The sequence below is a fragment of the Gobius niger genome (genome assembly GCF_951799975.1).
Source record: "Gobius niger genome assembly, chromosome: 21".
Taxonomy (NCBI): Eukaryota; Metazoa; Chordata; class Actinopteri; order Gobiiformes; family Gobiidae; genus Gobius; species Gobius niger.
Genome location: NC_136872.1, coordinates 14,819,292 through 14,832,648, shown reverse-complemented (window position 1 = coordinate 14,832,648; position 13,357 = coordinate 14,819,292). Strand labels below are relative to the sequence as shown.

The 13,357-nt window shown below is 41.7% G+C and overlaps 1 protein-coding gene across 9 annotated transcripts in view; it reads left to right on the top strand.

Moving 5' to 3' along the window:
- Positions 1 to 5,312: 5,312 nt before the first annotated feature.
- LOC306980858 (solute carrier family 24 member 2) overlaps positions 5,313 to 13,357 on the top strand; it is a 32,955-nt gene continuing 24,910 nt past the window's right edge. For 5 of the 9 annotated variants that reach the window (XM_079580378.1, XM_079580377.1, XM_079580376.1 and 2 more), the window contains exons 1-2: positions 5,313 to 5,713; positions 6,376 to 7,412. In XM_079580378.1, the coding sequence (XP_079436504.1) occupies positions 6,516 to 7,412 (897 nt within the window). In that variant the 5' untranslated portion in view covers positions 5,313 to 5,713; positions 6,376 to 6,515. The other 4 variants (XM_079580374.1, XM_079580370.1, XM_079580372.1 and 1 more) reach the window with 3 other exon arrangements.

Below are 13,357 nucleotides of genomic sequence, written 5' to 3'. Positions count from 1 at the left end.
CACATTTATTGTCTCCACCTGGAGATTACTTTGGATTTCAAGTAGTCTTATGCCAGAGTAACAGAAGCGTCGCCATACCTGCTATAGCCGCGACCGGAAGAGGAAGAAAGAAGGCCAGGGAAAAATTATTTAAGCCTTCTCCCGCGAGTCTGCCCCCTGTTGGTATTTCCATTATATTACAATTTCAACTTAGAAATCATTGGTAAGGTAAGCAAATACAAAACAATCTCTCTAAAAAAAAAAAACATCGTGTTTAAAAATCATAAGATAATATAGCTATATGCTTTCAGGTTTTCTTGGGAAATAAACAATAAAAAACAACAAAGTCCTCACGTTTTTCGTTATCAACGTATTGTTTTTGTTCCAACTGGTGTGTTTTGTGCGTATTTTATGGTTGTTGTTTTTTTTTCTTTTTTTCTTTTTTTATCTTGCCAAATAAACCTAACATTACCATCAGAATATATATGGAATATTTAATTCGAGTGACAGGTATGCTAATTAATAATAGCTTAACTAAATACTAAATACTAAATTTCACCGTCGAAAGAACTCTATGCGTAGATATCCTGTAGGTGGCAGCATTGCATTGTCTGGCTGAAGTAGAGGCTGCTCTAGTAATAATCATCTTTGAGTAGTTTAATATTTTTTCTTTGTTTAAGTAGTGATATCTCCTTGGGTTCCTGGCTAATCATTGCACAACCCAGGTCGGCCTGTCACTGATGGTATTTCAACTGTGACATCAAAAGACCCTTAAGACTTTCATGAGAGAGATTTCTTTGATTTCATATAAACTTCTCCCCATCCCCTTCAAGCACCGTTTGGTTAACAGCAACATAAGAACGACTCCCTGTCAGATATGACATTATACCCCATCCCCAAGCACTGATGGCATTTCAACTCTGACATCTGAGTAGGCCTACTCAAAGACTCCCAAGGTTTGCAGATACATTTCAGTTTTTGTGAATATGAATTTGTGCACGGTATATGGATATCACACAATAATGTCCACATAATTTTACTACAGATTTTGATTTCTAATAACTAATACTCCCAGTTTGCTTTGCTCTGCTTTTGGCATGCCATATTTCCGATATGGTATACTGAACACTGAGCATAAACAGCCATGTGCACGAAATCAAAAATGATCCAAGTGGTAAATGCTGTGAGGAACAGCACAAAATGGCTCCTGTTCAAAGAGGCACTGTGTCACAAGCGGGTATTTGCCAGACTCAGCCAACAGATGGTGAGCTTGGCAGACCAATTTGGTGAAGGCAAAGTTCAGTGGCAACACAAGACTGTGTACAGTGTAATATTGTGTTTTGCACTCATCTATTTTTATACATGGTGTATTTTTACACTGAAATGTTTCAAATCTGTCTCACTTTGGGCCTCTCCCCAGTCAATCTTTTGTGTTAGACGGTGACCTTTAGAGCCTGGAGCATGCTCTGGTAACGGATGAGTTTGATTAAGTCCAGATGTGTCACTTGCCAAGGTTAACCTGTTGTGACACAAAATCCTTTTTCAGACATCTGCTGTTTCTTTGTCTTGTAGTTCTTGTCAAATTATTCTACGAGTTCGCAACAGTAGCGCACCATCGCAATAAACTATGGTCGGGCAACAGTTTGTTGATGTGCCAGGGAGTTTACAATCTCTGCACCTCAGCTATGTTCATGTTCTTTGTTTGCAGTCATCAGTCTGGGTACCAGGAAGTAACATTGCTGTCTTGCAAATGGAGCCATTGGAGCCGGAACTGCGGTATATTAAGGAAATGGACAGAACCCAAACGGGGCGCATGCTGTGACGTATCGCACTGCTTACACTGTGGCCGGAAACATATTTTAAATCCATCCAACACTGTGTCCAGTCAAAGATGACCCATATCACCTTAAGTGACATGATTATGTAAGTCCCTTTCAACCCCCTGTCCACATCTCCTTGGACCTTATGTGTAATCTGCTGAGATTTAAACCTGCTGCTCCTGTTTAATAAATCCACAGCGATTAAAATAGGATTACGGCTCTGCTTTCGCCGTTCGTATGACATCACAGCATGAACAATTTTTCAACTCCCCCCCCCCCTTTACAAACCCCTTTTCCATTGCTGTTTTGACTGCCTTGTCCTGCCGAAAAACACGATTTTCAGACGGTTCAGTTCAGTGAAACAGGCATTGGATTATGTTTAGAATACAGTGACGTCGTGTAGACTTTGCTCCACTGCAAAAGCAACATTCCACTCTTCGGTTTCCTGTTCGTCAAGCTGTCCCATTAAGTCAACCACAAATTAGATTCCAAGGAAGAGTGTTATTATTTTTCACCTGAATGTTTAAAAAAGGCATGCAGAGTACCCGGTGTGAAATGAGGGATGAACGCGACAGATCAATACAAGCCCATTTCCTTGTCTTTTTTGACCTTCCCTCACACTGGCCTGTAATGGTTAACCGGTGTATGGTCGCGCCAAGAAAAGAAGATCGATTAGACCTCCGCCAATCATTCAAGAGAGAAATGTGTCACACAAGTACAATGTGAAGTAAATGAGAAGGCCTCGAGACTCATTGTTATAGCAGGACATTGATTTCATATATAAAGTTACATGGTTGCATTGGGCTGTTAAAGGTCTGTTAAAGAACGTGAAGAATTTGAGATTGCTTTCCTAATACATTTGGCAGAGCCCTAAACTAGCTAGCAGGTTGTATACAAGGTCTATATGTTATATTATTAAGTTTTTGTCTGTATACATGCGTTTCCAATGACATCACGCATAGTTCCGCTGGCCATTTTGAATACCGAAGTAGCATCATGCAGTACTACAACATGAAACAAAATCTCTACTCAGGGTGAAAATTAAAGTGGCATTTTTGTATAATCTTAATCATTGCTCAAGAAGATAACAGTTAAACACGGCCCTAGAGATGTATATTTATGTGATATAACCAGCAAATGTGGCACAGACGTAGCAGCTCTGTCTGTCGAGCTATAGCCGGATTTACTAAAGATCTGCTTCACTCCTTAGACTAATTTAACCCATCAAAGAGGAAACAGAAAACCTCTCTCTGTGATGTTTACAGTTTGTCATGTCAACAGAGTCTGAGTCAGTGTTTAAGCTGCTCAAGATGTTAGCATGCTACCGGTTAGCAACTGTCAACCAACTGTCAATGGCTCAACACTTACCAGAAATACTACAGTAACAGCTCAACTCTGACCACTGTCACATGTTGTATCCAAGGCTAGGTGTTTGGAGTGTGGTTCAGGTCTTTCTCTTGGAGAGGTCAGAGCTGCACTGATGGAGCTAAATGCTAACCGGTAGCATGCTAACGCCTTAAACACTGACTCACTGTTATCTTCTTGAGCGATGATTACGACTACATAAAGATGTCACAATCAATCAGTTGTCTTTCTTTTATATCCTGAGTAGATATAATGTTACGTGTCGTAGTACTGCATAATTCTACTTCGGTATTCAAAATGGCCACCATAACAACAAAAGTCACATGACTGAAAGGCATGTATATTTTTTGTTATGAAAGGCGCTTGAGGAGCAACGCACTGTGGAAAGCAAACCTGAGGAAACTTGTCCCCAAAGCATGATTTTCTGTCAGGTTTTCACTGTGATATTGGATGCTGGAGTGATGTGATGCATCTCCAGTTCCGTGTTTATTCACACCATCCAGCAAAACAAGACTCCACTTTCACACGTTTCACTGGATTTGATGAACAACTTTCACCTCTCATTCGCACCTACAGTTTGTGCTCAAATATCCTCCCGTTCAACACGACATTTTCTGTTTTCCGCCTCATCTAGATTGACAAACACCACCCAGGATGGAACACCTCACAGGACTCGAGAGAGGCGCTTACCAGCCCACTAAAACTGCAACAAGTTTATACTGTTCGCTCACATTTCTGGTTAATTCCACTATACGCATCTTTCCATTCGGTTGCAAATTGTTTAGATTGACACATTTTTGAACGGCAGGCGGTCTTCCCCAAGCCTCTTTAGGTTAATCCACGCAAGTCATTTATAAAACACATGTGGTTTTGCACTTTCACCACTTCCTACAGCAATATTTTGTTGGAAGATTCTGCTTCAACTCACTCTGGCCTAGCTGATCCCTCTTCACCAGAACAAACTTGCTTGGTTATCATCAACCCTGTACCCACCGCCACCCCTGCCCCAATGCTGACAAATCCATACAACTATGTGGGGCACAAAGGCTTGGATTTAGCACGCCTGGCGGGAGGGGGGTGGGGCATGGAAATTTCTGTTGTTTTGTCCCAGGACCGATTTCAGACAAATCAACACAACAGGCCACAGTGAGTCTTCCAAATCCCCTCTCTTTCCTGTGGCACGCATGACCTGTCAATAGTCATCACTTTTAAGCTGGAAACAGAGCCAGATCCAGCCTTAACCCATGGCTTGGACTGGCGCACTATTGTCGGGGGGAAAGAGCTGACAGACTGGCATGTCAGTTGATACAGGCAAACATATTGGCAGCTGTAATTTGTAGACTTGGGTTCATATTCAGGTCATTATCCTGCTCGCAGCACACATTAATATTCTCTGCACAGGAATGTGGAATCATATGAGAGCTAGAAAACAGTGAGACAATTGCACTAATTTGTCTGACTATAGCAAACGCTCTGCTTGTTGGCACAATGAGTATGAGGCAGACTTTTTTAGTATAATTATAATACTTTATTGTTTTGGAGACAGCCACTGCAGTCACCACCAACTGTGTCAGCAGCAGTTGCATTGTTCATCTTTTGTTGACTTTACGAAAGTTTCTTATCACAGTGAAAGAGACAATCAAGACTGTGAATTTCTGTCAGTTTGATTATTAGAGCTATAACCCATAGGGTGATTGTGCTTCCTGTTAGGTAACAATGACAGCTCCAGTTGGTGGAAGAGGACAGAGAGGGGCCAATCAATGAGGTCAGTGAATCATGATTTATTATACAGCACGAGGCCATTAGTGTCACACATAGTTTGTCACAGTGTGTACAGATTGCATGTGTGGTTCTGTCCTACAGGATTGGACTGTCGATTAATGTTAAGTGGTCTAGGAGGGGTTTATGGCGATGGAACTACGCGGTCTGAAAGTGCGTGACCTTTTAGTGCTTGGACTGCGGAGCGATTTGATGATGCGAATTTAAGTGTTGTTCGGTGTGAATGAGTATAACCTTGAAATGACCCTAGACGTGCTCGTAAACCAGCAAATGAGCTGAAGCAGTGTCCCCAGCTCGTCATCATCGGGATGGAAAAAAAAAAAAAAAAAAAGTGTAAATCCAGCCTTTGCTGTGTAACCACGGCAACTCCTCCCTCAAAGCGCAACATCATCGAAGCTCCCGCTGCGTGCGCCTGGCATAAGGGGCTGGTTGTCTGCAGTTCACCTGGCTTTATTAATACACCAGCCACTCACGTGATCAGCCCTGCCCAGCGCAACACGGCACCGCTACATCAGCGAGGGCACTTTTCCTCTCTCAGCGGACACACGGAGATGCTGCCGCTGCCGCCGCGCTGATGTGAGCACACAGAGGCGAGCGCAGTTGGTGAAGCGTTTCCCCCCCCCCACACACACACACGCACACCACACACCAAAGCTCATCCTCTGTCGTCGGAGAGCAGTCACAGCCGCTCAATGACAGCGAGACGCCCCTGATTTCCACATCTAAAACTGCGACCCAACCTGCTGGTGCTGTTTTCTATCACTACAAAGGTAAGGCTCCATCCACACCAGTCCGCGCGTCATCATGCCACCGGATCGATCGCGTGTATAGGGATGGTGTATCTATCAGACAGTCAGGGGCACAAGGCAACACAGAAGGACACGTAGTCAGAGTTGTCAGATGTTGAGTGTAAAGGAAAGAGGCTGCTGCAGAAAAGTCAAACAGGTCAGTGTGTTATCTTGTCAACCTGAGCAGCGGCGTCATATGTTTATTGCTTCGGCCTAATAGGTGCATCACGTTAGATGATTTACATTACGATGTGACACATTGTTATTTTACTACTTGATGAAGCACTATGCTATCGATGCGTTTGTTGCTTTACTTTTACACATAGTTTGAACTATGTGAATGATCGCTTGGTTATTTGCTTAACTGAAAATGTGGGTCTTGTTGAATTAAAGGGCAACTGCGTGCTCTAACTATTTTTTTTTTTTTTTTTTACCAGGTTAATACAGCATACATATGACAAACTCATACATGTAGGCTGTCGGGCTACTGGTTCTGTGTTAGTTTGTTGCAGCCTATGAGATGTGTTTTATGTTTGTTTTCTTAAAGGCTTTTTTGCACTGTATCATTGTTGGTTGTTGGTATGTAATGCAGCCGAGAATCACAGTTAATTTGAGCTTTTTCATTTGTTTTGTCTTTCCAACAGATTCTAGAATGAAGTCTTGGGTTGGCAAACCTGACCCTGGGAAGCATGCTGAATCTGTTCATCTGATTTGAAGAGGACAACATGACCATGCAGTGTCTCCGGTGATCGGCTCTTGAGAGTGAGGACACGGTGCTACAGACATGGATAAGCCCTGTGTGGAGATGTGTGAGCAGGGTCCCCCCCTGGGCTCTGCTTGCAAGAGGCCGCTCAGCCGATGCGTGCGAAGAAAATTCAGACCAGTGCGGATCCTTGGCTTGGTCTTCAGCCTTTTGGCCCTAAGTGCTGTCTCCTTTTGTGCCTTGAGCTGGACTTCAGGTGGCCTCAATGACCCAGCACTGCCTCGGGACAGTCTCAGTCAGACTGCCCCCCACAGGACTCTACTTTTCTCCCAAAACCAGAGGGATCCCAATGTGTCAGTGGACATGCCAATAGCCATGCAATCTACAGCCAATAGCAATCACAGTCAAGGTGATTACCCTCCGGACATTTTCTCCCTGGAGAAGAGGCGCCAGGGCGCAGTCGTCCTACACATGTTTGGCATGATCTACATGTTCATAGCTTTAGCCATAGTGTGTGATGAGTTTTTTGTTCCTGCCCTGACAGTCATCACAGAGAAATTTGACATCTCTGATGATGTGGCAGGGGCCACCTTCATGGCGGCAGGTGGCTCTGCCCCAGAACTCTTCACCTCCATAATAGGGGTCTTCATCTCTCACAGTAACGTTGGGATTGGGACCATTGTGGGCTCTGCTGTCTTCAACATTCTCTTTGTCATCGGGATGTGTGCCATTTTCTCTAAAGAGATCCTCAATCTGACCTGGTGGCCACTGTTTAGAGATGTGTCCTTTTACATCCTGGACCTCATCATGCTCATCATCTTCTTCCTGGATAACTACATCTCCATCTGGGAAAGTATCTTGCTGCTGTCTGGATATGCAGCCTATGTCATCTTCATGAAGTGCAATTCACAAGTGGAGGGCTTTGTCAAAAACTGCATGAACAAGAACCAAGTGGTAGAAGTGGAAGTGCAGCCCAAGGTGAGTTGGTTTCCTCAGCATTACATGTGCCCAGTTACTGATAATGCTGAGTTACAAATAACTCTTCTTTGAAATAAAAAGCAAATACTTTTCCTAAATGTTCAGACTGCCACTGATCCTAAATCGTCGCAGACAGGTAAGATTCTAAGGGAGTAGTATCTGTTAAGAACTGATCTCTGCATTAAAATGATTGGACTCAGACTGCGCTGATCTGTCACACTGTGTTCCATGGAGGGATTAATAAACCAGTCAAATGTGTAATTCTCTTCAAATTCTACTCCAGTTTAGCAAATCAATCCCTTAGAGCTCCAGATCTTCTATCATCTATCATCTCTGCTCTAGTCTATAGATTGTTACTAATATATCGCATGTGAACTGTGAAATTTAGTCTTGTAATTGTTTTTGATATATGGCACTTGGCAGTTTGATACTATGTACCGATTACCGAGGCGGATTTAGATTTCTTTGTGACATGAGATGGAAATGAAAAATGCAGATAAAGTTGTATCATCAAGCTTTTGTTAAATCTGGACTTTCAGGATAATCAAATATGTTCAGACCGCAAGTCACAATGTTTTTTAAAAATGCAGTTTTGTCTCGACAGTGTTAGGAAAAAGTATGTTGTGAGGTGCACTGACTGTTTGCCAGGAACATTGAAGTGACCTTGAGTCGCAATTACATTTGGGGAGTTCAGCCAAGAGAGACGGATGCATTAACAAACTTTTTTGGAAGGAAACAATTTTGCAAAGCATTTAAGAAAATATTATACCTCTAAAAAGCTGGAAATGCATTCAAGTATATCGATAGGTCGTATTGTTATGGGCTCAATCTAAAGGATGAATAGGGGACGACTTATTATTAGAATGTAATCATCTAAACACCATTTTAATCGCGCATTGACACTTGGGGGCATGTGCGATGATTGAGATTAAATGTAGTTTCGCCTGCATCGTGTGTATAGTCTCACATCAGAAGCGAAGACACACAAAACCAAAAACAGCCAACTTAACAGATGGGATTCACTGAGTTAATACCATATTGCCTTTGTTAACTGGAATAGTTAATTTTCTTTGTGCGCGTGAGCTTTGTACAGGAAAAAGAGACAGTTGCTGCAATGGCTACAGACTAAGCCTATGATTAAAATGGGTTTCCCTTTGATTATTGAAGGCATTAGAGAAGTGGGATGTTCCAGTCGAACTGCTGAGGTCACCCTGAACAAGAGGCAGCTGACATGATGACATAAAGATATATAGATTTGTTTCATGAGCCGTTATAACGCCATCTAGAGTTTTGTTTTTCTGTCCTTTGACGGTGACACAGGCCCAATAGCTGAGCCTATGTCACGGCATACTATATTATTGCTTTTAATATGATCATTTCTATACTTCATTTTTCAATTATATTCTAAGTTATAAAAGCCTTCCTTAGAAATAAAAGACTAAAATTTACAACATCAATAGCAATTCATAGTTTAATTCAACTTCTCACAGACACACTGCACAGACAATGCACTTATTGTAATATGCAAAAAAAAAATGTGCAATGCATCTTCTAACAAATGGAAGCAGTCCTGTGCAGTTGATTTTGGAAGGTTACCTTGACCTAATTATTCTGCTCTGAGTGGTGCTCAGAACCTTTGTGTAGTCACAAGTGTTTTGGTATGAGGGCTATTGTAAATCTCAACAATTGGGCTATTGTGTTTTAATCTCAAATTGCAACAGTCCATTTTAACTGTCAAAAACCATCAACGAGCAACTCTGGGTACTGCGGTTTAGGAGATTTGTGCAGGTTGTCAGTATTTCTCACAGCATATACAGTACGTACAGATAAAATGTAATGTCGAATAGATGTGTATGTTATTTAATAACTATAAAAATCATATATACTATAAAATCATGACAGTATTGGCAGTTTTAATACATTGGTGTACATTAGCCCATGATCATTTTAGGGTGCATACATCTGACATCATTCCACTGTTTCCTCACTTTAATTGTATAAAGCTAAGCCTCTTAGTCTGGCCGTACAGTTTGTGACTATGAGACGGACAAAGATCTGATTACAGAGCACTAGGTCACCCAGTGCCAGTTTACGCTTTTCCTCCTTTTCACTCGTGCAGATATTACGCCCACAAAAATAAGAGCTGCGCGTAAACAGATCGTAACCGAGTCTCAAAATGGGAGAAAGTTTCTGCGTACATGTGTGTGGATTCTGTAGCTTCAGTATGCAGAGGATAGACATTTACATTTATAGTAGACCATTTGTTTACATCATTTCCTTCTTCTTAAAAACACACGTTTAAATGCAATGCGTAGTGAGGATCCGAGAAACCTGTTGAAACCATAACTTCTCCGCAGAGACTTCGAAAGTGTGCGTCCGGCGACATTATCAGCTGCTACTGTAATGCTGCCTAAGCCAACGTGTAGTAAGGCAGATGTTGGTTCTGCTGAGATGGAAGGTGCAACCTCTGATGCATTACTGATCTATAAATAGCGTGACGGAGGCGAGATCTTCCGTCGGGATGCGCTTCAAAGATCAGTTACAAAGCGGCTTGTGTGCAGGGAGCAGACTATATTTGCGTTGCCTCCCCGCGGGTTTTGACAATGATGCACCAACTGCTGACGCCGTATAATATTGGCACATACAACCTGTTTTCACACGCTGCTTGTCTTGCTATTTGTATTTGCACACCTCGATCCACCTCGCACGCTCATCCCAGCTGGGTATTTTAGTCTTTCATGACGCACAGCTGAGATGAAGTAAAGCTAGTATTCCACCATATCCAGATGAGGACGAACAAGTAAAAGTGCGTCTGTAGACTCAAACTCTCTTAGTCTGGGACCAGCATAAATGGACATGATTTGAAAGGGCATCTGGTATTGTAGATCATTACGCTCATCAACTTGGAGGCAGATGACTTGTTGAACAGGAAAAAGGCCTGAAAGAGATTCGCACGGCCAGGGTCATACTTCTCAGCCCTCCTTTGCTATGGACTGTTGAATTCAGTCACAAGCGTTTCTCATACAAAGTTGTAAGAATGTCCTTGATGAAGATGAATCATTGTCACTGTTGAAAAGTAGTTCAAGGTTTGTTTGAATTGACTACAAGGTTTTTCCTGTAGAATACTGAGCACAGTAGCGGGCTGAAAAGAAGAAAAAAAATGACACAAATCATGACAAAGTGTTTCTGTGACTAATTGAAATAAGATATGTAAATGATATGGGGGAAAGTTGATTAGTCAGATAAGTGTTTGGGAAAAGCGGCGGCTACTGAATTGGAGTAGCTTGGGGTTGCTGGTCAGTGTCTATCGGCGATTCCAAAGGAAAGTAGGTAGTCAAAATATAGTGTTTAATATAGTGTTGAAAGTAGTGATAGTAAAACGGCTCTGTTTAGCCTGGAATGACCGAGTGAGCTGATGTATAGTAGTCATGTGACGTCAAACGCTCTTCAAAAATGAATAGTTGGATTTTTATTCTCTGCTTTCGCTGAACTGCCCAGTCCGACCTCTAATTTAATATAGTGCCATCCATTCGTGTTTCTGTTTTATTAATTATCTTAACTGTATTGTCTGGCTGTTAGACTAGATTATTATGTAGAATCAAGTCAACAGTAGGAGAGGGGGATGTAAAGGTGACTGGAGTGGATAGAGTAAGCCTTTAATCTCTTCTCTTCACATGTAGGTTTATATTTGAAAGGTATGGTCAATTTGTCTAATTCACAAAGAACGTAATATTTCAGCCATTATTTTCCTCTCTCCAATGTGTCTATAATGTTTGTTAAAAAGTCGGGTCCAAGAACTAGTTTGTTTAACTTTATCTTACATATAATTTAAAGTTTTGGTCCATATTCCAGCACCATGGACAGCACCGCAGTGTTTTAACTGCTGAGATGGATCATACTTATGCAAAACTTATATTACACATGTCTCCCAATCTAACCCTTATCTTCACACATCTCGTTTGCCTAGATAATGTTTTTACTTATGTTATTTCTATGTGCTCTTTTTTCCATACAAATCTGCTGTTGTGAATAACCTTAAGTTATTATCCACCATTCCCTTGTGAGTGCATTTTTCTCAAGAGGTCTGTGTCATTGATTAGTGAAGGTTGCCCGGATACCAACATACATCATACAAATCATCATACATCTTCAAAGTGCATAGCAATTTCGCTTTGCTCAATTGTTTCATGTAGTTTCATTAATTCATGTATTCAAGTATTCTCCCTATCGCCTTATTAGTCTGATTTATCGTGTAGAAATACTTCTTATCGGTATATTTTTGTTAGCTCCTTAGTGTCACATTTGTGTTTGCCATTCTCCCTGTAATGGCCCCGGGAGGGTCCAGTGTGAGGACATGAACAAGTCCGATCGTTCATAAGCCAATGAGTAGCAACAGAAGCTGTATTTAGTCTCACGGGCGTTTTGCTGCGTACTCTACTGTCTCCAGGTCTGGCTCCAGCTGTATCTAATGTCTGCTCTCGCAACTATTCTTGTCCGGTGTTATTTCTGCCTTTCTGTAACGGTAGCCCAAAGGCTCGGTGTGTGTTCGAATAATCGAAGAAAAAAAAAACATGGATTGACTGACCATTGTGTACACATACATTACATGACACTCAGTTTGTTACCGGTTTGGGATTGTGAAGGTCAATTTACGTTTGATTTTGTAATCCTTCCGCTACATGAGAGTACAAAACAATCTTGGAAAATAAAAGATGAAATTAGATCTCTTCTTTTTCTTCTTCTGTCTCTCTCAAAGGAGAGAGCCTGAAGGTGAAACGTTGCTAGAAGCTCTATCGATCAAGGAGCTATTTTTGAGCGCGGGGTCGAATTAGCTAATGTAACTGCGCTGAAAAAGCATCACGGGCGGCACAGAGATCCCTATCTGTCTGATGGCCAGCGTGGAAGTACAGGATTGGTAACTTACTATCCTATGTGGGGCGTTTTAGACGGTTGACTGGCAATCTTAAAAGCATAATGTTATATCAGATTTCTGCTATACCCATCATTTGTTAAACACAGGATTATGATTTCTGTAAAAGGTTCTCTATGTAGATCACAGCTGCACACATACTCGGCAGAAAAAGGAATTTAAAGCAAACTCTTAAAATGGAAGTGATTGCAATCAGAAAGTCTCTAATGAGCTAATTAGGAGCTGTGCTGGGGCTCGATGAATCTGCTGAAAGCCCCCGTTCTCATCAGAATGGATCATCCTCACGTCTGTATGAAAGAATAGAAGCCTGACAAGGTGACCTCCGCGGCCTCCATGAGCGCATTACTCAGTCAATATGACCACATACTACATGACAGTGATGGCTTCGGACAGATGTGCAACCTCCGTGTGTTGAAAAAAACGCCATGACAACACATCGTGGTTGTAATGCTTCTTTGACCCGAGAATAGATACAGTACAGTATGTTCATTTTCTTTCGAGTTGGTTGTTATTTTGATGTGAAAAGCAAGTGCTCATAATCAAGTAACCTACAAAAAAAAGGTGTCATGAGTGTCAGGAGTGCATTAGGAATAAATCCATTAAAATAAAAATATTAACTCAACAACAACATAAGAAAAAATAAACTAATAAGACAAATGTAAATGAGCTTGGATTGTGTTTTTTTAGCATTTGTTAAAAGGGACTATACGGAGTTTAAAAAATGTTATATTATATTATATACATGTTCCAGCCATGTCCTAATGTGTAGAATGAGCTCAGACCTGTTCACCACAACTGCCTCTAAAATCCTGCACTGTCACTCTAAAAGGCGTTAATTCGGGTCCGAAGTGTCAGTCATGCACAAGCTTAAAGGAATAGGCCACCGTTTTTATATACTGAGATATGCTCTTACCTCACTTTAGCCAAGTTAATATATCCCCGTCTGGTCTTTGTCCGCGCGCTCTGCCAGGCAAACGGAGCACATACGCAGTCTCTCCCACATGTCATATAGCTC